At 40.0% G+C, this 24,255-nt stretch overlaps 1 protein-coding gene across 2 annotated transcripts; it reads left to right on the forward strand.

Annotated features, from left to right (window-relative positions):
* Positions 1 to 611: 611 nt before the first annotated feature.
* GORAB (golgin, RAB6 interacting) lies at positions 612 to 22,819 on the forward strand. 2 transcript variants are annotated; one of them, XM_069094758.1, is made up of 5 exons: positions 612 to 831; positions 4,287 to 4,641; positions 8,341 to 8,442; positions 11,634 to 11,774; positions 20,507 to 22,819. In XM_069094758.1, the coding sequence occupies exons 1-5, from the start codon at positions 756 to 758 to the stop codon at positions 20,967 to 20,969; spliced, it is 1,137 nt and encodes a 378-aa protein (XP_068950859.1). In that variant the 5' UTR covers positions 612 to 755; the 3' UTR covers positions 20,970 to 22,819. The 2 variants fall into 2 exon arrangements, with proteins under 2 accessions (XP_068950859.1, XP_068950860.1); XM_069094759.1 differs by having other exon boundaries at positions 616 to 816.
* The last annotated feature ends 1,436 nt before the right edge of the window (positions 22,820 to 24,255 follow it).

The raw sequence follows: 24,255 nt of genomic DNA on the forward strand, positions 1-24,255 counted from the left end.
CAAAGCGCTTTACGTACTTTTTTACCTAACGCTTGCAGAAATGACTTCTTGAAATCCCTGATGCTTTCCCTACAAGATAACTGAAAGCTCGATATTTTTAAGACAAAATAAGCAAGAAAGCAGAAGCAGAAACGTGAGGAGACGAAAAGAAAGCCCCAGAGTTTGGGCTGTTTGTTTAAAGGCCTAAGTCTAAACGAGGTTTTGGAGACTGTCGGCTAAGATATCCAAGGTAAAGTCTAATAGATTTGAAAGACTGGGAGAAAGCCCACAATGCCCAGGTGAGACCAAGAAGAAATGACCCGCGGGTTCCACAAATACTACAGGTCAAGCTTATAGCCCCGCCCCTTCCGGTTTCTCTGGCTCCGCCTCTCGAGGTCACCAGTAAAAAGCCTGCCAAAAAATTCAATTTTATTCCGAAGCTCCACGAGGCTTTCCTTTTGTGACTGATAACCATATCAAGGATGAGACGCTGCAGGAAGGTGAAGATGTGTAGGGTGTGGTGGGGAATGTATGGTGTGCAGATCTTTTGCGGTATCCAATCAGGCACCATTTCGGCCACCTAAAGATATCTGCCGCTGAGTGAATGGGAAGGAGCCGGAGGTGGGGTGGGGCTTGTTTCTGAATGCGGCGCGCTGATTGGCTCGGCGGATGGCCCCAGCCGGCGAAGGGCCGGACGTGCTGGGGTGGTCGCGTTGGCAGCCGGGGAACCTGGAAGGCTCCGGTATCCCTGGGAAGCCCGGGAGAGGCGCGGGCGGATGGCGCAAGGATGGGCAGGCTTCTCCGAGGAGGAGCTGCGGAGGTTGCGGCAGAAGAAATGTAACGAACCGGGAGGTGGCTCAGTCCTTTCGGTCCCGGAGGGGAGGAGGGGGCGGGGCTGGGTCCTGGGTCCTGGGGAGGAACGTGAGAGACCCTTTGGTGGAGACCCAGGTCGGGCAGAATCCTGCTGGCAAACCTTTATTAAACTCCTGCTGTGTGCCAGACACTGCGAGAGCTACACCAGGTGGATAGATAGAGCTTCTATTAAGCACTTGCTGGAAGCGCTGAGCCTACGAAGCAGAAGCTAAAGCTTCCTGCCCTCAGGCAGCTTACCATCCGACGGAAATAGGAACAAGTGTAAATAGATAGTTATTTGTGAAATAAACACAAGCAATGGGGGAGGGGTGCTTAACCGAAATGCCTGGAGACGTTTCCGCTGAGCCTTGGAGAAAGCCGGGGTCGGTGGGTCTATAATAAGCTCTTAGTGTAAGTGTGATCGCTAGGCAGAGCTTTTATTAAGTGCTTGCTGCAAGCTCTGAGCATCAAAAGGCAAAAGCTAAACATTCCCTGCCCCCAAGAAATTTAAATATCGAATATATGTGCACGTGCAAATAAAATGTGTATACGAAATAAATACAAACGGAGGGGAGGGCGTATCAGAAATTCCTAATGACCTTAGTTAGGGTTAGTTGGTCAGCAAGACTATATTAAGCACCTTTCATCCAGGCAAAATGTAGTCCCTGCCCTCAAGGTGCTCTCGGTCCAGTGAGGAGGTGCAAACAGAACGACCAAGTATAAATAAAAAATAGGATAAATTTGAGATAATCTTAAAGGAAAGTCTATATTTAAAGGGATCAGGAAGGGCTTCCTGTAAAAAGTGGGAATTTAACTTGGATTTAAAGGAAGGCTGGAGAGAACATTCCAGCCCTGGGGGCCAGTCAGTGGCAGTGCCATAAGTGGGGAGGTGGAATGAGGGGTTTGAGGTAAAGCCAGAGTAACTGTGGAAGGAAGGAAGGTAAAAAACTTTCTGGAATTGAATTGAAAGAAAAGACTAGAAATTAGGCGGGGAGGGATGCAGATTACGAAGGGATTTTAATTCCAGAGAATTTTATATTTAATTCTGGAGTTTATTGAATAAGGGGATGTCCTGGTCAAGCTTACATCTTCCTAAGATCAGTTTGTATGGACTGGAATGGAAAAGTAAAGAGAGAATGCATTCTCTCTTTGGAGGATGTTTGGGTGTGGGTGGGTGCTCAAAGGCACCAGGGTGGAATGTTGTGAGTGTGGGACCAGTAGGCAGGTTTAAGTGGAACACAAGAGTTTGTGAAGCAAATCTATGTCAGACTCTCAGTAAGCATTAAGGGGCTACTGCTACTGTTAACCAGGCTAATGTGCCTGGCAGATACAGTGAAAGGCAGAAAACAGTCCTTGTTCTTGAGGAGATCATGACGTAATGGAGGAGACAAGCAAATATATACAAATAAGCTATATATGGGATAAATAGGAAATATTTAACAAAAGAAAGGCACTAGAATTGTGATTCTTTGGGAAAGGCTTCCTATAAAAGGTGGGGTTTTAGTTGGGACTTGAAGGGAAGCCAGAAGACAGATGAGGAGGAAGAGCATTCCCAGGTATGGGGGACAGGACGGCCAAAGAAAATGCCTGGAGCAGAGAGGTGCAGTCAGTGTCCTGTTAGTGGAATGACAAGGAGGCCAGTGTGGCTGGATTGAGGAGTATGTGGGTTATGAAGGGCTTTGAATATCAAATGGGATTTATATTTTATAGGTTGTAGGGAGCCACGGAGTGTATTGAGTAACATAGTTATATAGTGCAATGATCATGTAAAGGCATTCTAGATACAGACTGTAAAAAGAATATCATGTTTTAAAACAGACACAGGCAAATATGGTTTAGAATCGAGAAACTAAAGAGGCCATAGCGTAGTTAACTCAGCATCCACATACCAATGTGTTGTTTTCTTGTCTTTCTGCATTGGCATGCACAGTACTCAAGTATAAAATCACATCATAAACAATGCTTGCCAAACAGGCGTTTGTATTTTATCTTAGAAGTAATTGGAGGTTGTTAGGCCTTGTTGAGTAGAGGAATGACATGGTCAGACCTCTGCATTAATAATATCACATAGGTCATTGTGTATAGGATGGAATCAGGATGCTCTTCTGTTAGTCACTAGAGGAGAGATGATGTGGTGTTGAGTTAGGATAATGGCTTTCTGAATGGAGAAAAGAAGATGGCAGATAAGTTATAGCGATACAGTCAACAAAACCTGGTAACTGATTGGTCATAACCCCAGGGTTGTAAACCTGGGTAACTGAAAGGATACTGATACCCGAAATGGAAACAGGGAAGTTAGGGAGAGGAGAAAGATTGGGGATGATTGTGAGTAACATCATATAACTGTCATAGGTCTGTGTGTCCAGAAGTTAAAGGTCCGGAAGTGGGGAGGAAAGAGAGGAACTAGACATACCTTTAATTTTTGCTTTAAATAGAGTTTGTGGGGGAGCTGTATGAACCTTAGGTAAATGCTTCTGATTTTAGTTTAGAGAGATGGAAAGTAGAAGGAAAGTAGTCATGGAAAGTAGATGGAAAGTAGTCATGTTAATTAGATGAGGTAGAAAAAAAGTGGAATGTTTGGACTAGTTAAAAATTTTGCCTGCTTCAAGGAACTTGTGTGTGTGTGTGTGTGTGTGTGTTGAAATAATATATGAAGCTATGTGCAGGCCTTAAAGTGTTGTGTAAAATGTTAGCTATTAGTATTATGTGTGATCTGTATAAATGTATGTAAATTCATTTTTAATCATTGTTTTTGTACATGTATTTTCATGCTAGTACCCTCTAACTCTCTTTAAAGTAAGAAAAAAAAATATTATACTGGCATGCTTCTTCTGAGAAACCTACAAACCATGTCCTCTTTCAGTTTTTCATTCCAAACCTTATTTACTAGAGTACTTTTCTAGATACTGAATTTACTGTTTTCCCCACTTGTACTGTCACACTTAATATTAGATATCAAGATAGATGTTGATTTTGATCTTGTAAACAATGTGTAGAATTTTTCAATGTAAGGATCTGACATCTCAATCAAATAAAGCTAGGCTGATATTAGGGCATGTCTGATCATTAAGTGATGTTGGCTTTAAGGGACCCTTAAAAACATTTACTAAAGCCTAGGGTGTTTATAGTTGGCTGTAGTGGTGTGATTACTCACAGAGATGAAATAACAGATCTTTTGAAGTAGTTTACAGACAGCTAATCTGCATGTGGTTAAATTTCAGAATTGTTCTATAGAGAAGTTTTATTGAGCACCGAAAGTGGGGCATGACTGCTGTTTAAGACAGAACCAGAAAATTATTTTCTATTGCTGTGTGTGCAATATAAAAGATGAGAAAATTGAGATCCAAAATTTGGTTTCTACTGAAGTGTTGATGTGTTGCTTTTTTTTATTTTAGTAGAAAGTGATTTATAATCTGCTACTCTCAAAGATAATTTTTTCCTTGTATTTTACGTAGACCCATTTGAGCCTGCTGAACGGCAGAGGCGTCACCACCCTGTGAACAAAAGTCGACAGCAGCTACAACGTGAAAAGGCCCTTCAGCAACAAAACCAAAAGCTTGGACTTCAGGCTGGCACACCAGCAGTACCTCCAGAGCAGTCGCTTTTTGCACCAAAACAGAGAGCTGACTCTCAGCAGCATCACTCATCTCCTATTCTTCTCTCCTCTCCTCGTGGTAATGAGAAGCATCAGAGCTTTGGAGATCAACAGAAAAAAGCAGAACTTGAGAATTCCTGTAATAATGCCAATAAAAAAGATGAGATTGCTACTCCAAAACCAAACTGTAAATTGGAAAAAAAGAAAGTGGAATTGTTAGTAAGTCTATATAACCATGAAAATGATTCCATTTGTTCTTTATCATTGGATTTTAGGGAAATTGAAGCTTAATGTCTTATATGTTATAATGTGTTCTTACCTAGAAATATAGTGGAAAGAAGTTGTTCTTAGAACATGCCACTTGGAAATTTGGATGTCAGTTTTCTGACCTTTGTAAAATCGTTCACTCTTCAGCTTTCAGAAAGGGTCTACCTGTATGGGGCAGTAAGAAAGGGGAAAGCACAGGGAAGAGGTGGACAGACACTGGTGGTACATTTCAAGTACACTCTTTTCACTACTGAAACTACAGTAGCTCATTTAGTACAAATGCTGAAGACCTGTAGAATTTGCTATTCTTTGACTTAAGTAAGACAGTCTGATCATCTGAGCACTTTATTCTACATTCACTACTTTTGTTTCTTATCTCTAATTTATGACTCCCTGGGGAGATTGGATACCATTCATTTTTTTGTCTCTTCTCTGCATCTCTTCAGATATGTATTCATCAGATCTCTTTCTGAGGCTTGTTCCTGTTATGTAAAAATCCTTTACTCAGTGCCTTTCTGCAGGTCCTACTGAATATGAAACTTAAGTGAGTTAAATGTTTCTTGTCTTCTAAGAGCTGATTACCATACATTTAAAAATTTGAGGAAACCTTAGAGTTCCTCTAATCTAACTGCTAGGTTAAAGCATGACTGCTCTGTAATATCCTCAACAGGAGCCTTGCCATAAAGATGGCCAGGCCCAGGGAATTTGCTACTCTGCAATGTGGCCCAATCCACTTTTGAATAGCTTGAATTATTTTTTTAAAAATAAATTATACTGATGTCTTTTTTTTCAGTCATTTGTGGGCATAATTATCTACCCAGAATAGGACCATTCTTTGTCATAAACATATTTAGGTAAAAATAACCAAATGGTAATTATGCCCTCCAGTGTATGTAACATGACCACCGCCTTATAGGTCAGGGCTTCATCCCCGTTTCCTTGGACTATTGGAATTATCTCCTGATTGGTCTGTTTTTTTTTTTTGTTGCTTTTTACATTTTTTTTTGTTTTGTTTTTAGTTTATCTTTTCTCCAGTTGGGCTTTCCCTATAGGTGCCAAAACAGCCTTCCTAAGGCACAGGCTTGACCATGTCTATCACTGCCCTGTTTGAAAACCTTCAGGATATTTGTCTCACCTCCAGGCTCCACACCTAGATACAGGCCTTTCTGGCCTCCTCATGTTACCCACCTTCACACAGTAACTTAATTCCTAGCCAAACTTGACTACTGGTTGTTCCCTGGATTTGAAATGCCATCTCCTGCCTCCGCAGGTTTGTTTTAGTTGTCATCCTTTCCTGAGTGCATGACTTCCTCGTCTTCACTAAGAATCTTGATGTCCTTCAAGGCTTAGCTCAGGTACCGCCTTCCTGCAAAGCTTTCCTGATGTAATTCTCTTCCCACCTCTGTCTTTTTGTAATGATTTCCTTTTCCTCCACTTACCTAGCCTCGACTTACCTGTTTACACGTTCTATCCCTTTAATAAATGATAAGCTCGGTGAGAGCATATGTCATTCTTTATCTTTATGCACCCAGTCTTTGTACTTATTAGGTGCTTTATGAAAGTAAATTTAATTACCCTCCAGCAAGGGCTCTGAGGATAGACATGATATGATCAGAGTAATAATAGGTAAAGGAGGAAAACATGGTATAATGTGGAAAGCTGGGACTAGTCATGGAAGCAGGGAGTCGTGCTCTGAGTGAGAAATTATCTTAATATAGACCTAACCACATCATGGTTGTAGGTTTGGAGAGGAAAGCATAACTTTGAAAGTTGTTCAGATGTACTAGGTTTGGGAAACGAAATACTTGGGAAGTGAAAACCATTTCTGGGTTCCTTGCTTGGAGAGTATATGTGATAGAGTATGTCTTAATGATGAAGCTGGGCACAAGAGAGGGTTTGGGGTGGAATTTTTTAAAAACCCAACTCTTTTCTTTGCTATAGGTGCTTTTCTTTGTCTGTCATCCAACCTTTGGCACTTAGCTGGATGAATTTTGTTCTATAGAAATATATTTGAAAGTGGGGGAATTTGAAGAATCACAGAATTTAGGAGTTGGAAGGGATTTCCACAACTATCTAGTTTAGCCCATATTTGTTAGAAATCCCACTGTAGCATGTCTGATATAGTCATCCAGGCTCTGTTTTAAAGATGTCTAAAGAGGGGGAGCTTCTCTCCTTGAGGCAACCCATTGTACTTTTGGCTACTGTAATTTTTAGGAAGCATTTGCTGTACTTGGCACCTAGATTTGCCTTTTTTGCATCATCTCCCTGTGGCTCCTGCTTCTAGGCTTGAAGACTAATTAAACAGGACAAGTGTACTCCCTCCACAGCATGACAGACCTTTAAATACTTGAAGAGATAACTGTGTCCTCTCTAAGTACACTGTTCTACAGGCTAGCCATCTGCTTCAGTCAGGCTTCATGTGGCACGGCCTCAAGCTCCTTCATCGTCCTGTTTACCGTCTTCTGCACACTCCCTAGCTCATCAGCATCCTTCAGTGGTTATGCCCAGACTTGAATGTAACAGTGGTATAAGTGGAACCTCTTTATTCTTGGAAGTTATATCTTTCACTGCAGCCCAGGATGACTTCAGCTTTTTGGGTTGCCATGTCTCATTGCTGACTCATTGAGTTTCCAGTCCGCTATGACTCCTAGGTCTTTTTCAGATTGCTATCTAACCAAGCTAGCTTTATACACAAGAGGTTAATTTTTGTACTCAGGTGGAAGACTTAATGTTAATCTCTTGAACTTTATCTTATTAGATTCACTTGGTGCTTGAAACTGTCAAGATCTTTTTGGATTTAATGTATTTACTAGCCCTTCTAGTTTTGTGTTATCTGCAGATTTAATGACTGTATCATCTGTGCATTTATCCAAGGGATTGATAAAAATGTTAAGCTGCAAAGGATAGATCGTTGAGGTATTCCATTAGAGACCCCCTGCCACCTTTATGCTAACTCACTAACAGTCCAACCATTCAGTCATTTAGATTTCATTTAGTTGTGTCATTGTCTGGTCTACACCTCTCCCCATCTTCTCCAGAAGAATAACTGTCTACTCTCTCAGAAACTTTGCTAAGATATAGGTAACCTGCATGTTCTCCTTACCTACCAGTTTAGCCAACCTGTCAGGAAGGAGAAGAGGCTGGTCTGGCAGAACCGAGTCTAGATGTAGCCACGCTGGCTCTTGTTTCTCATGTTTCTTGTTCTGAATGTTCACTGACTAGTCATTGTTTAATGAATATTAAAATGGCCACAACCTTCTATGATCAGGGCCATATATAATAGTTGAAAAAGCATAGTGAGAAGCATCATCTTCAGGTCATTTTATTGGATTCCTTATACAACAATAATCTAATGCCAGTGCCCCTACAAATGAACCACCATACCCTGGCATCAGTTGCTTGTTCTTAGAATATACACACAGAAGGGATTTAATGACCCAATTTATTTTAAACCTTTACTTCTGATCAGCCTCTTTATTACTGTTGGAATAAGATGACTAGCTACAGATGTATTCATAAAAACTCTTAATGGGGACTCTTAAAGGGACATTTATGTGGCAAAATCATTGCTTTTGGAGGAGGTAAAAGGAATGGGGGAGATGGAACTTTTTTATGTAAACCCAATTTTATTCTTGGTTACTGACCAGGCAGGAAAAATCTCATTGGGAAGTCCTCCAGGAAGAGCAACGACTAATGGAAGAGAAAAATAAACGGAAAAAAGCATTGTTGGCCAAAGCTATTGCAGAAAGGTAAGGAATGATATTTGTAATCATGTAGACCCTTCCAGTGGTTTTCTTGCCTGTTTTACTTATTATATTTTCTTAACGACTGTCACTTTAGGGGCCAGCAGTGTTACTAAGTTTCTACACAAGGAGTTCCCTCCATTAATGACCTATCAGGTCTGAGCCAAGACCACCACTGCTACCAGATTCTTGCCCTGAAAGCTTGTCAGGCATAGATGAACCTAGACTTGTGATGACTAGAATCAAGGAAGAAGATGAGAACTAAGAGTAATGGGTTTGTTCACTTTCATGTATATTTGTGTGAAATGTCACCTATTATGAAACTCAAAAGTGAACAACTTTGTCAGATGTACATTATAGACAGACCTGATAGAGTTCCCCAGAATCAAAACTTTATTTTATAAGTTGTTAGAAATATTTCTAAAATGTATTACGTGATCAGAGAACTGCAAATTAAAACAACTTTTGTGTGTCCCATTCATAAAACTGGAGAAAATAATGAAGAAGCAATAAAATACTGCTGGATGGTTGTAGAGAAGCATCCTTTATTTCAGTGAATTGCAACTTATGGTATCTTTGGACAATAATCTGGCAGGATGCAGTAAAAGGTAATGAATCATACACTTTGACACAGTAGTTTCTTTGGGGGAGGGGAAACATACCCTAAAATAAACATGGGGAACAACCAAAAAAGAGATAGCTGCTCAAAGATTGACATGGCGGCATTTTTGTCATTCTGAAAAAATGGTAGCAATGTAAATGTTCTGTAGAAGGGAAATGGTTGAATGAATATAGTTCATCAATGTACTGACATACCGTAGTGCAGTTAAGAACAAGAATGAGGAGAATAAGGAAATCTGGAAAGACCTTTGTGAAATAATACAAGTGAAAAAAATAGAACCAGAGAGAGTGCCCTTTACCTCTGATAGCAGAGAAGGAACGTGAGCAAGGGTGGACAAGCAGAGTCCTGATGAGAACCTAGAAGGGACAAAAGTTATATTTATTTTACCTTAAACATAAATAGTTACAAGCAATATGTTGCTTCGATGTTCATTATTTAGTTCATGATAAGTCATTTAACTATAAAAAGTATTATACAATTCCAAGGATACTAAACAAATTTAAGTTTTTCATGATGATTTAGGATCATCCTGATGATGCCCATTATTAGAGTATGTACAAAATGCAGTCTGCTTTTTAGTTTTTCAGTGTGTACCATCAGTGTCTGTGTGCTTTGTTTCAGCTGATACACATGCATCTTCCACCCTCACCACTATTTCTAGTTTGCCGCTTCAGATCTGTGAGATCTGTATCTGAATTAATATGTGAGTGAGAGAAATCAGAATAAGGTATAAGGTCTCTATCATAGAATTCAGAATCTTTCTGGTCTTTGCTACAGAATTCAGGATCTTTTTTACTTTAGAATTCTGGCTGTGTGAGGTTGAAGTTAGAGGAAGTCTGATCTTCCACTTGAAGGCTCAAAACTGATTTCTGTTCTGCCAGTGGAAAAATCTTTATCTTTTTTATAAAATATAAAGGTAAATACTTCCTTTATTATATCCCAAGAAAAGAAATAGTTTTTTTGTTTGTGCGTTTCCCTCTTTACTCCAAATGATATAATATTATAAATATATATAATATTATATAAATATAAATATTTATAATAATATAAAAAGTATTTATACGGGTACATACACAGATGTGTGGGACAGTGTACTAGACTCATCCAAAAATTATAAACATGGTCTTCGTTCTCAAGGCTCTGATGGCTAAAGTTAAACATCACTGAAAGGGAGACATAGATGAGATAGAACACGGGTGTGTGAATGCGAGGCAGAGCCACTAAACGGTGACTCCACATGCTCAAAACACATCCGTGGGCTCCTCAGTGTGGCTGTTCCCCCCAGTGATGCACATCACAATGCATCCGTGCCTGTTTATCCTTCATCCCCGTATGCCTGTGAGTTTATCCTAGAGGCGTATTTGCACCTTGTAAGGATACCAGGAGAACCCAGTGGGTTATCTGCCAGTGAGCTTCATTCTCGCCTCAGGACCATCCTGGCCTCTTTTTGGTGATCTCTTTTACAGCGATTCTTTTTGTAGTGTCTTATTTGTTAGGTGTTTGTAACCTGTTCACAACACCATGTGCTTCTCCATGTCCCTCTTACGTTTAGATATTCCTTTTTAATTCTTTGGAGTCATTAGTATTACATGTCTTATAGGCATAGACAAGATTTAGGCTATATATATTTGATGAGAGTAATAGAGGAAGGAATAACTGAGTTCAAATCTTGCCTCTGACACATGGTGTTACTGTGTGCCAGTCACTGAGATTGTTTCTTCATCTGCTAAAAGGGCATAAAATACTTCTTGTGTGACTCCCATGATATAAAGTTAAATACTTTCCAAACTTAAAAATACTATATAATCAGTTATTATTGTTATTTAGCGAATACATGATTGGGGTGGAAGTCAGGGAGAGTACTTAGGGGCAGAACTGAGAAACATCGTCATTTGGATCTAGTTTCTAATTCTTGAATACCAAAGATGACAGCTTGTGGATCTTTAAAGCAATGTGTGATAGTCAACTTATGTATAGAGAGTTCTCTTTCAAGAAATGAGATGGAAATCATTATGTGTGTGGGTGGGTATTTTAAACTAATATTGAATTATGTAAATAGAGAATGAGCTTCATTAATTAGTAAATTAGGACAAGAGATAATTGACTTATAAACAGGAAGGAGAATTTAGTTTGGAAATTAAGAAAACTTGACTGTAAGAATGGAAACATAGAATTGATTCGTTATATTACCTGAAGAAAATTAGGAGTTTCCTCATGAAGGCTTTATAAAAAAAAGTAATGCACTTCTGTGGGTCTGTAATACAGTTTGTTCTAAGCCTATGATAGTGACAGGAACAAAGAGAAACTGCAGTATGATGGAGAAGCCCTCGATGCATTTGTAGCCTGGAGGGCTGTGTCCAAATGCTGGCTCTCATTCCACTTATTACATTTACTGACTGTCTGGCCTGACTCAGGTCCCTTCCTCAACCGGAACCTTCCCTTCATCTTCTGTCAATCAGAGGTCATAGGATTTGCTCCTCCTGCCTCATCAGTCTGAAAGCATAGTATAAATGTGCTTTGCTGTGTTATTATGAGTACCTTATCCAAAATTAGCTTTCTGTTTCCCGTTTCCTAGATCTAAAAGGACTCAGGCAGAGACCATGAAACTACAGCGGATCCAGAAGGAGTTACAGGCTTTAGATGACATGGTATCAGCTGACATTGGAATCCTACGGAATCGAATTGATCAGGCAAGCTTGGACTATTCCTATGCTCGGTAAGCACTAACTATGGGGAAAATTGTATTCTGGGAAAAAAAAGAAGCATCAAAAACAGATATTTCTATTAATGAAAGTGGTCACTGATTTTTTTTTTGAGGCAATCAGGGTTAAGTGACTTGTCCAGGGTCACACAGCTAATAAATGTTTGAGGTCAGATTTGAACTCAAGGCCTCCTGACTCTAGGCTTGGTGCTCTATGCATTGAACCTAGCTGCTCTTCCCTCCCCCACCTTTTTTAGGGGGAGTATGAAATAGAAGGGGTACTCTTAATTTTTATATGCATTTTTCCTTAAAATATTTGTATTCCTATCTTGAAAACTTAAAACTGAAACATTTCCTCCCAGAACAGTTTTATTCTTTTCTTCCCAATCTATACTGCACAAATTGTTTTGATATCATCATGTTCCTTGGTTTCAGCCATTGGTTTTTGTTTTGTTTTGTTTTGTCTTTTAAAGAAAGAAAATATTGTGGCATAATTATAAAATGAATATAACACATGTAAAGAATTACACGGACTTTGCAAACAGATAAAAGAGTATAAAATTAAATCCAATTTTGAGGGTCTTCCTTTCCTTTCAGCATTGCTTTAATCATTCCGGTTTGTCTCTTTTCACAAGGGAGTTCTGTGTAAATGATTCAGTTGTGCATCATTCTCTGTAACACTAGAAATCAATCAGAATGCCTCATTAGTCCAGGGTAAACCACAGCATCAGAATGTTTATATAACAATTTAATAAAGCGGAAATACTTGGTTGTGGTTTTCAATTCACTGTTCAGTGTTTAAGAAAGAGGCTTGTGGTTCTCCCTGTGACTTTTTTGTTTGCTTACTATGTGCCATTAGATGTCATGAATTGACTTTGGTAATTAACTTACTAAATGAACATCGATAAGATCATAACTGGAGGTTTAAGATTCAATTCAGCAAGCATTTATTCGGCACCTACTGTGCTCTAGGTACTGACAATAAAAAGACAAAAATAATAGTCCCTCCCTTCAAGGAGCTTACAGTTATATAGTGGGAAGCAACATATAAGTATGCTATAAAGAAGTTTCTTTGGGTGGAGAGGATCGATTAGGCCTCGTGTAGGAGCTGGCTCTTGAGCTCTCTTTAATGGATGGATGTATTCTGCCCGTAGGAGATGAAGAGGGAGCACATGAAATAGTGCATTCAGGGGATGGGAGACAGCTTATTCACAGCCTTGGAGGTGGGAGATGGAACATTAAGTATGAGGAGCTACAGAGAGGCCAGTTTGGCTAGGATATAGAGCATGTGAAGAAGAATACACAGTGAACTTGGAAAGATAAGTTGGAGCCAATTTGGGAAGGACTTTGGGCTCCAAGCAGAAGTTTCTTTTTTATGCTAGAGGCAGAGGAAGCCATTAAAACCTTAGAGGCACAGGAGTGATGTGGTCAGACCTGTGCTGTAGGAACATTGATTTAGGAACTGTGAAGGGAGTCGTCTGAAGAGGAGAGATCAGAGGCAGGGAGACGATTCCAGTTGTCTAGAGGAGGTTGGTTGTTTTCCTACCTTCTTGAGGAGGACCAAATGGCATCACTATGGATCAGACAGCATGATCTTGAATGCCTTACCACAGGTTGGGCACAAATAGTCCATGTGAACATTTGGGGTGATTACTCTAACTTTGCCTATCCTGCATTTCCTTTGAACTGTTCAATTCTGCTTTGCTCATAGAGCACAGCACCTTCTCTGATGAGGGCAGGGCCTATGCCAGTGTCTCCCATGTCACACAATTAGTTCCCAGGTTCTTAAGAGAGATTTTGAGAATGTCCTTGTATTGCTTCTTCTGACCTCCATATGAATGCTTGCCCTGTGTGAGTTCTTCATAAAGTAGGTTTTTAGGCAAGTGTATGTTTGGCATTTGAATGTGGTCAGCCCATCATAGTTGTGCTCTCTGTAGTAGAGTCTGAATGCTCGGCAGTTTAATTTGAGTAAGGACCTCAGTGTCTGGTACCTTATCCTGCCAGGTGATCTTCAGAATCTTCTAAGACAATTCAAATGGAAGTGATTCGGTTTCCCAGATGAGGTAAGAGGGGCCTGAACTAGGGCTCTGTGAGTGGAGAAAAGGGCACCTATACAAGAGATGTTGTAGTGGTAGAACTTAGCAGATGTGGAGGGGCCACTGCTTAAGAGCCAGGGGAAAGGTGAGTCCAAATGTCTCTGTGCTTGCAAAGTGAGTCCCTGGAAAGGTGGTCACGTCTTCAGCAAAAATAGGGAAGCAAAGAAGAGAGAAGGATGAGTTGTGCTTTATCTGTGTTGAGTTTTAGATGCCTACAAGCCATCTACTTAGAAATATCCAGTAGGTGTTGATGATAAAGGATGGGCTGTAATTTCACAAGTCTTCTATTTGAAGGTGATAATTGAACCCATGAGAAATCACCAAGAGAGTGTGGACAGAGAAGAGAACCCTGGGTGAATCCTTACCTAGGAGGGAGGACACAAATCATTTAGCAAATGAGGCCAGAAGGGATGGCTGACTGGGGAGGAAGAGAACCATAAAATGAATAGTTTCACAAAAACCCAGGGAAATAAGAGGGATGTGTGTGTGTGTGTGTGTAAAGCACTTTGCAAACCTTCCCATGCCTTACAAACATGAATTAAGAGTATCATTATCAAGGAGGAGGAAAGGGCAGGTGCTTTAATTGAGGAATGAGGACGGGGAAGGGATCATCATATTGGTAGTGAAGACGTCATTGGTAATCTCAGAGGAACGACTTCATCGAGCTATGAGGCAGAGCCCACATTTCAAGGAGTAGAGGGGGGCAGAAGTGGATTCAGTATGTGCTGGCAGCTTTATTTCTAGGAGTTTGACCATGAAAAGGAGAAGAGAAAACTAGCATGAGCGCTGGAAGGGGTAGCAGTGCCAGTGAAGGTTGCTTATGTTTTTTGAAGCGTGGAGGATCTTTATCTTTTTGCCTGTTGGTAGGCAGAAGGGAAGGAACCAGTAGAACTGGAAGAGATTAAAAATTAGAGAAAATGGATGTTTGTCAGGGCAAGTTTGTAGAGAGGAGAGGGAGATCCTGGGTTCAGGTCACGAGTTGAAGTATTGGCTGTGACAAATCTCTGTTAAAAGATCACTGGGAAGGAGACCAATATTCATTCATAGAGTAAACCTTATCATTTCGTACTTTGAAGCTAATAAGTTTGCCAGTTTTCTGTATGAATTATAGCCTTTATATGGGTGTTTCAATTTATTTATCTATTTGAGCTAGACCTATGATTTCTTTGACAGAGAAAATTCCCAGCACAACATTCCTGCAGCTTATAGTCCTGGACAGTTGCCTAGGGTCATTAAAAGGTTAAATGACTTGCCCAAGGTCCCACAGTTCATAAGTCTCAGAAGTGGGAATTGAACCAGAACTTCTTCACTGATACTCTATGCTATACTGCCTTTTAGAATATTGATATCTTTTTAGATGTAATTAGTCACTGTATTGCCAGAAAAACATTCTAAATGGTGCTATAAGCCTTTGTTGTGAAAGCTACATATGAAAAGAGTGTCATGCATGCTTAACATTAACAATGTAATAGCATAGTTCTAGCCTTTGGGCAAACCACAGTGAAACAGGGGCTAGTAGAGAAAGAGGACGATATCCCCAGAAGTATTGTTTGAAAAATATTACTAATTTCTGTCTTGCTAGTTTTACTTAATGAGTTAAAGATGTAGTGAATTTTACCATGGAATAGAATGCTGATGACACAAGAGGAGTTCCTGTTGAAGTGCCTGCTGCTGGCTAGGCGGTGGGGCTGGGGGCATTCACACAGAGCCTACTGTGCTCCAGACACATCTCATTGGATCCTTACAACAGCCCTAGGAGGTAGGTACTGTTATGATTCCCATTTTACAGTGTAAGAAACTGAAGGAAATGGGTTCAGTAATTTGTCCACTAAAGTGACTCCAGGACTAGTGCGCTCTCCACTGTGCTATCTAGTTAAGAGGGAGAGGTGGGGAAGGTGTGTGAGAGTATGGAAGGGGAGTCTTATTTTACCTTGTGTTATTTTATTTATATTTGTGATAAGTATATACGAGGATTATAAATACTGTGCAAATTCAGAGGGGAGAGATCTCTTATTCCCAGGAGGCAATATTTGAACAGGTCTTTGAAGGCTACATTAGATTGTGACAGGCCTGGATTACATAGGGGAGAGAGGAGGGACAGAATTGCAGGCTTAGGGGCCGTCCTGTAAACAGGTAGACTTTAAAGTTTGTAGAACACTTTGCATAGATTATCTCATTTGAGCTTCACAACTTTTCTGTGAGGTGTTATCTCCATTTTACAGATAAGAAAACTGAGGCTTAAAGATTTTAAAGAGCTGGACCTTGGTCACACAGCTAGCAAATGTTGGAGGCAGGATTTAGGTTGTTGGGGTTTTTTTAATTAATTTTATTTTTTTTCATTCTGGAAAAATCTACCTTCCTTCCACTCCCTCTCTTCATCTGTTCCCTAGTTGAGGGCAGGAACATCCCTGTTATAAGCATGTATGGTCAAGCAGAATAAATGTCTATGTTGGCCATTCTCTTCTGCCTCCCTCCTATGATTCGTTTTACACGGAGTCACCTCACGTTGTAGCATTAATCCTCCAGAATCATAGTTGGTTGTTATGCTTATCTGAGTTCCCAAGATTTTCAAAGTTGTTTGGCTTTACGGTATTGTCTTTGTGTAAATTATTCACCTGGTTCTGCTTGCTTTACTTTTCATAACTTCATGCAAGTTTTTTTTGGGTTTTTTTGTAATCATTCCCTTCATCATCTCTTAAAGCTCATCACATTCACATACCATAACTTGTTCAGCCATTTTCCTCTGTAGGATTATACTCAGTTTTGCTGTGTAAGCAAAGCTATAGAGAAGGGGGAAAAGCTACATCTGAACCTTGTTGGGAAACAGGGAGAATCTGGACGGCGCTCTGTCTGTGGGAAAAGAGTGAGGGTGAGAGAGACAGAGAGTGCTTGGGGCTGATCACCATAGGAGGACTAAGTCTCTACAACTCCTAAAACACCTGCCAAGTATGGGGGCAGGAGCTGAGGGGGAAAGGGAGAGTGCTCCTTCTTGGGCCTGAACTCCCCATCCATTGGTGTGCCTTTTCTACACAGCACCTACAAGTAATGACACTGACAGAGAGAAAGATGGAGTGAAATACCTTTGGGAGCCGTTTCCTGGGGCAGATCTGGGCAATGAGTCAGGGAACCTTTGTAATATGACACACTGCAGAATGCTTTGGCTGAAGTAGGTGCTTTGTCTAGAACAGGGAGGCAGCAGGCTATAACCAGTAGCCTGTTTTTTGTATTACCAGCCAAGAATGTTTTTTACACTTTAAATGCAGTTTTATGTTAAAATGTAAAAACCATTCTTAGCTTTTGGGCCTTACAAGACAGAAGTTAGACTGAATTTAACCCGTGGGTATTACTGTGTGTGTGTGTGTGTGTGTGTGTGTGTGTGTATGTCTCCCTGACAGAGGCCCTCCTTCCCCGTGTTAATAAGGACTTTCAGAACTGTCCTTCATTTCTTCTGCTTATACCTCAAGGAAGCTGAAGTTTGAATGTTTGGGTAGTGAGTCTACAAAAATATTACAGTAGAGTAGACGGGAGAGGTAGTACAAGTCTGAAATAGGATATTGGCAGTGGAATGAACAAGTGGGGATGAATACAAGAGATATTAAAACAGAATCAGTATTATTTGGTGACTGTTAAGATTTGGGGAGACCAAGTGAAAGAGAAGAATTCCAAGATCAGGAGATCTTAAGCCTGGGTGATTGAATTTATTGATAGTAAACTTTTATTTGGGGTGGCTAGATGACTCAGTGGATAAAGCACTAGGCCTGGAGTCAGGAAGATCCTAGTTCAAATCCAGCTTCAGATACTTACTAGCTGTGTGATCCTGGGCAAGTCACTTAACCTCTGTTTGCTTTAATCCACTGGAGAGAGAAATGGCAAACCACTCCAGTATCTTTGTCAAGAAAACTCCATGGACAGCATTGGCATGCTATGGTCCATGGAGTCACAAAGTCAGACATGACTGAACAACAACAGATTTTTATTAATTGACTGAAGTTGAGTCCCTAGACAGACAATGACAAAATTATGAATGTTACCTAGAATTTTAGATCGTGTTAAAAAATGGGCTTAAGAGGCGGCTAGGTGGCACAGTGAATAAAGCGCCAGCCCTGGAGTCAGGAGAACCTGAGTTCGGTTCTGGCCTCAGACACTTAACACCCACACAAAAAAAACTAGCTGTGTAACCTTGGGCAAGTTACTTAACCCCAACTGCCCTCCAAAAAGGCAAAATGAATGAATGAATGAGTGAAAGAATGAATGAATAAAAAAAATGGGCTTAAGACCATATTCTTGAAATCTGGATTTATGATGATTGAGAAATAACAGATTTCTTTTATAACATTATTCAGTTAATATCACATACTTTATTCTTCAGAATCCTACCGTTTCTTCAAGCTTAGGTCTTTCTCGCCACCTTTGTGAAACCTTGTCTTATCACGATAGCCAGAAGTGATCTTTCCCTTCTGTGCATGCCACTGGTATACCATGGGCCAGCTTCTCTTTTGGCTTTGTCTGTTCCCAAATCAATGAGAAGCTTCTGAAAAGGGCAGTACCTACCATTTTTTTAAGATTTTTTCTTTTTCTTTTTGCTTTTTTTTGGAGTGGGGAAGGTAGGGCAATTGGGGTTAAGTGACTTGCCCAAGGTCACACGACTAGTTTTGTGTTAAGTGTCTGAGGCCAGATTTGAACTCAGGGCCTCCTTACTCCAGTGCTGAGAGATTGTGTTTTATTCTTTGGTTCATCCAGCAGATATAAAAAAGAGAAGTGACTTTTGGTGATAATCATCTATTTCTTCCTCCTATCTGTGTTATTTTGTTGTTCTTTTCTTTCATTGATGAGGCTCTTAGCTTAGTCTTTGTAATACAGAAGTGTAATGCCAACTATGGAACAGAATCCACATGTAAAAATAAATACATGCCTAAAAACTAAGATTTTAATATAAATCACCCAGTTCACAAGTATTTATTAAGTCAAGTACTGGTAATACAAGTACAAATAAAACAATCCCTACTCATTTTCAAGATCTTTTTTTTTTTTAACCTAAAATGACTTAAAGTGTGTTCATTTATTATATTTCAGCTTGGATCATTACCTGCTAAAGGAGAAGATCAGGAGAATTAACTGTTTTTCATTCTCACATATTAGTCATTTTTCTAAAGGAGCTCTCTGTTTAGATACTTCCTTATATGTAAACCCTGATTATGAATATTCTTTTCACCAACTGCAAGAACTTTGGGGATATTCTCTGTAGAACTGTGTAGCCCCCAAGCGTCCTCTACCCCTACTTCCCTGCAAGTCTGTGGTGTCCCTCACCAGAGGCAGTATGTAGAGACTTGCTAGCTATGCTTGTGAATACTGTATGTGTATTATTGTTCCCAAAGAGCTCTTACTCTGTAGGTAAATCACCAAAGTGTTTGCATTTAATTTATTTTAAAGCCAGACACATATGTTCTTATACAGAGAGTTATCTCTGTATCATTTTACCAGTTAACATCATTAATATCTGTATCAGAATCTCAGTTAACATCAAAGTATTATTTTGCTAATCATGGGGTCAGTTAAACAATACCAAAGCCGTGTAATGGTTTGCTTCGGAGAAGAGGAGTACAGGCAGTATATAAAACATAGTGTATAAAATTGAACAGAAGATAAAATTATCGAATTAGTTTATTATTTTCAAAGATGAGCTTTGAAACCATTGAAGAGTATTAATTATTTTTAAGAATTAATTCTAGAACCTGCAGCATGATTTTGGTGTCCATAGAGCTGGGAAGGTTTTGAGTTTTTATTTTTAGTAATAATTTCACTTAATATGTTTAGCATGCAGCATTCATAAATTTTATATGATGGTTCCCATGTATCATCATCTACTGGAAATGACAATTGGAGTAAGAAAATCTGCCTAGGTTTCAGTCCCAGTTCTACCACGAACATGGCTTATACCTCTGGTATAAGTCTGTGTCTTAATTTCCTCAACTATTAAAAAAAATGAATACAACAGCGCATCTTATACTTAAGTCATGGGAAAGTTATTAGGAGAAAAAGTGAGGGAAGATCTTTTATGTTTTATCTATTTTGAGGTGAAAGATAAGGTAATAAATAGTGTAATAGTATACCAGCCCTGCATATCAATTTTTTGGACTGTTCTAGATTGTTTAAAAAAATGCATTGGCCTCTCTGAAATTTTCCTAGGCCAGTCTTATTTATACTTCTTTCCCCATATCTTTCCATCTCTCTTGTCTCCTCACTGAACCTCTTACTGTTCTCTGTGGCCTCTGGCCCTTATTAACACCCTTTCTAACCTTGACACAAACACCTGCACTTTTCATCTCTTGTCTGCCCTTCACGAACAGCCCCCGGTGGCCCGTTCAGGAACCCTGAAAACGTCTTCACAAAGAGCAGCGAGAACATGCTGTAACAACAACAAAAGATGGACGGAAGGTAGAGGTACAGAAAGAGTCCTGTATTAATACATTAATCCTGGAGGTTTCAGCAACTCATAGACCTGTTTGTCTGCCATTTGTTTTTTTCCCCATTCACTCCCAGGCCAAGTAGCACTAATCTGTGAGGCTGCTCATTCGATTTTGGTATCGTTTCAGGATCTCCCTCTACTCCCCCAGAGAACGCACATGCTCACCTCTGTCCCTGTGCTTGCAGGAAGCGGTTTGACAAGGCAGAAGCTGAGTATGTGGCTGCAAAGCTGGACCTGCAGCGGAAGACAGAGATCAAGGAGCACCTGACAGAGCATCTCTGCACCATCATCCAGCAGAACGAGCTTCGCAAGGCCCGGAAGCTGGAGGCGCTCATGCAACAGCTGGACGTAGAGGCTGATGAGGAGAGTCTGGAGCTGGAGATCGAGGTGGAGAAGCTGCTGCAGCAGCAGGAAGAGGAAGGAAGGAGGCAGACAGCCCTGTCAGAGGAGGCCCCAGAGCCATCGGGGAACGGTGTCGCTCCAGAAATGGCAGCTGAGGGGAGCAAGGGGCCAGGAGCAGCTCTTGTGCCCCAGGTAGAGGGCCAGGGTACAAAGGTGGAGCCCGGAGCCCGGCCAAATGCAGGCAGGCCTGAACAGGATGAGAAAGCTGCTGCAGACGCACTGCCCACTGCCGATCAGGCCACCTGAAGGGCCAGCCTTCGTGCTATCCAGAGTCCAGTGTGTGGTGGGCTGCCGTGCTTTAGCTCAGTGACATTCAGAGTAAAACCCCACTGAAAGCAATCTTTATATTAATTTTGAATCCCATTTGTGAAGTGCCAAGTGATAATTGCATTTTTATTGTTAAGCATGAATGTGCTTAGTCATGCCCTTAGTCTGGGCCGTATGCTTGGCTCGGAGGTTAGTCAGCTTCAGTCCACTTTATGCTACTGCTGCTCCTCTGCCCGCCACACCTGACCACCAGAGGCCATGCCGTGGAACAGCTTAGCTGCCGGGCTCAGCGCTCCCAGGGACCATGTTCCTCACTTTCATCCAGGCCATTTTCTGCAGGTGCTCACCCTCCCCCACTCCACCTCTGATTTTCATCAGAGAAGTATGATCAGATCACTACCATTAGTATACTGAGGTATGTTACTGAGCTGCTCTCTTTGTGACTTCCCTGAACATAACTGCCTTCCCAGGCCACTACTCTCCAACAGGGATGATCTCCCTGTTGTATCTCCCACATTAAAATAGAAACTCTTTTGCATCTTTCACCAGTGTTTGGCAATATTGTCAGTGATTTTCATTCATTCATCATCAGCTTCCTTCACTATCTCATTTCAGAAGGCTGATTTGAAGAATGCAAGAAAACAAATTATGTTGCTAGAATTTTAGCTTTGCTGTTTTTAAAATCATTTTCTGATTCCCATTAAAAAACACAACAAAGCTAGAAATAACTTTCAGCATAGCTAGCACCTTACCTGAACTGTATTAAATTTTGCTGGGAAAATTCAGTAGTTGTTCTTCTTTGACATAGGGTTTTTATTTGTTGGGGGGGCGGGGTGGGGAGTGATATGTTAGGAAAGCATCTGTTTCTCTTTTTTACTATTGTATAAGATGGCTTCCGTCTTCTAAATGGTCTCATTGTTGAATACTTCATCTGGACTATAGCATATTTATTAGAGGTACATATTTGAGCTATTATACTGTTGACTTGCATTCATTTTATAAATCACAATGGATAGATCACATGAGTTTAGGGCATTGGGCTGTTGCTCCAGCAAACTATTTGAAGACTCTTGGGATAAGTACTATATACAAAGCAATGGGTTTCTGCCATTAATGTTAACATTGCTTCAATGCTGCTGGCTGTCTAAATTCAGAAGACTTAGCTGTCTTAATGGAAGAGTGAAAATGTCATATAATAAAATGTATCAGGGAATAAATTCAGTAAATTATTACTGTTTATGGTCAGAAAAGTTTTATTTTTTTTCTCAATTTGGTGTGTTGGGAGTAAATGAACCTACATAATAAAACATTTTAAAATTCTGTAGCTAATATTGACTTGCCATTTTTTTAATAGCTTTTCCATTACTTATTGCCATTTACTCGACCAATATATTTTACTCTATAAACTTTTGTGTATAAACTTAAGTGCTATAATCTCATCAGGAAACCTGTGGGGGGGGATTTGTATTGAGTTATGATCTGTATGACACATACCCTAAGAAGTGTAAGGATTTCTAAACAGTCATTTCAGATAGGGAAAGGAAATGTGCAATACTAACTTCTCAGAAAAACTTAGGAACGTCTAATTATTTAATGTATGAACCTATGGATTGGACTATAGCTTCACTGTCATTTTTCTATCCCTGTGTATGTAGCTATATATTTGTACATTATGCAGTATGATTGGAATATAACAGTATTACTGTCATCTTCAAAATCACAAACATAGGTAAATAATTGCATTCAACTGTATGAATTGTATACATAAAATTGAAGCTATTGGTGTCCAAGTTCATCTTATTTTTCTAAAAAATAAATTAATTCCATTATTTCTTGTCTACACTGGAGCTTGTTTGAAAATATGCGTTGTATAAGTACCTCATAAGAACTATGCTGCTATATTCCCTCCCTTGACATGTGACATGTGCAATTACTTGCTCTTGCTTTACTTACTGCTGGGAAAGAGACCTAGTTTTGCAGAGATTAGAATGTTGACCTAACAGTTATGTGCTAGCTAAATCTTAATTTAAGTCCTTATCCAATAAGGAACACAGGTGGGGAAAAAATGGGGGAATGGTTACCCCTCTCTAGTGCTGTGTAGTGAAAAGGACCTTGGTGCTGGTTCTGCAACCACAGGGCAGGTCATTTTTTCTACACTCCTTCTCTTTCCTCACCTGTGGGATGGGGATAATGATGCTAACACTACCTCCTTCACTTGTTGTTGATAACTTTAACAGGCTGTCTGGCTTTAAATCTGAAGTGCTGAACACTGTTCTTGATGTGATATGGCCAAAAGTTCACGCAGTAAAATTCACTACCTTCCTTAAAGCTGATTTTTATAGTGTGTGGTGACTAAGTCGGCAGTTTCTTGTGAACTGCTTTCAAATACGACTGTAAAGGACAAATTACGTTGCAGTGGAGCTTATATTTTTGAAATAGCCCCTTCTTGATTTTCCTAAAAGGGGATATTATAGCTTAGGTCTAAGATCTGATGGTTATAGGGGCTAGAAGGGACATACAAGGTCATATAGTTCAGTCCTTTGATCTTTAAAAAGAGGAAACACGGAGTGGAATGACTGGCCCAAAGTCATGTAGAAAGAAGCAGAACCCTGATTTGAACCTAAGACTTAGGACTTTTAAGTTCATCTGCCTTCTGCCTTAGTATATTGCTGGTAATACATGGTGCCAAATCCCATTGCATCAGATTTCTGCAAAGTCATTTGATACAGATCTGATCCCTTGGAGAAAAAAGAATAGAGAGGAATTTTCATTGCTAAGACTCCTACTCTTTTATTCATGCTAACTTAATAGCTAAAACTTAATGCCATCATGTTCCTCAAACTTAATTTCCAGTTCTACCAGTGATGCAGTTTGAACTTGTGTTTATCCATTCTGAACCTGCCCCAGTTTGTCCATTTTTAAAAAGGTAATCCCCATGATAGATGTTGTCAGCGTTGTCCCTTAGACGCTTTTTGGACATGGCACTTGTACCCACTTCTCATAGATTTGCTATTAAGATATCAGATCCTCAGAAGCTCTCAATTTCTTTTAGAGTCTATCTAACAGAATTGTCCTCAGACCCATTTTCATACCTGAGTTTTAGAGAAGAATCTGAACATTTTAAAGCAAAATTGTACTATTTATAAAGAGCAAGTGAGATGTATGTTTCTTAAGATACTTTTTGTAAGTCTTAATTATAGGACGTTAGGCAGTAAATTGCAGCAGAACTCACTGATAAAGGCACAGCTGCTTAAATGCTCCAGTT

This window comes from Petaurus breviceps, unplaced genomic scaffold (genome assembly GCF_028583685.1).
Source record: "Petaurus breviceps papuanus isolate PSGF00001 unplaced genomic scaffold, PetGlider_PUasm1.0 220, whole genome shotgun sequence".
In the NCBI taxonomy this organism is placed as follows: domain Eukaryota; kingdom Metazoa; phylum Chordata; class Mammalia; order Diprotodontia; family Petauridae; genus Petaurus; species Petaurus breviceps.

Excerpts from the sequence above, each read along its gene's own strand:
- GORAB (XM_069094758.1), top strand. The coding sequence starts at position 756 with ATGGCGCAAGGATGGGCAGGCTTCTCCGAGGAGGAGCTGCGGAGGTTG. Across the intron at positions 832-4,286 it reads GAAATGTAACGAACCGGGAG|ACCCATTTGAGCCTGCTGAA; the intron begins GTGGCTCAGTCC and ends TATTTTACGTAG. Across the intron at positions 11,775-20,506 it reads TTGGACTATTCCTATGCTCG|GAAGCGGTTTGACAAGGCAG; the intron begins GTAAGCACTAAC and ends CTGTGCTTGCAG.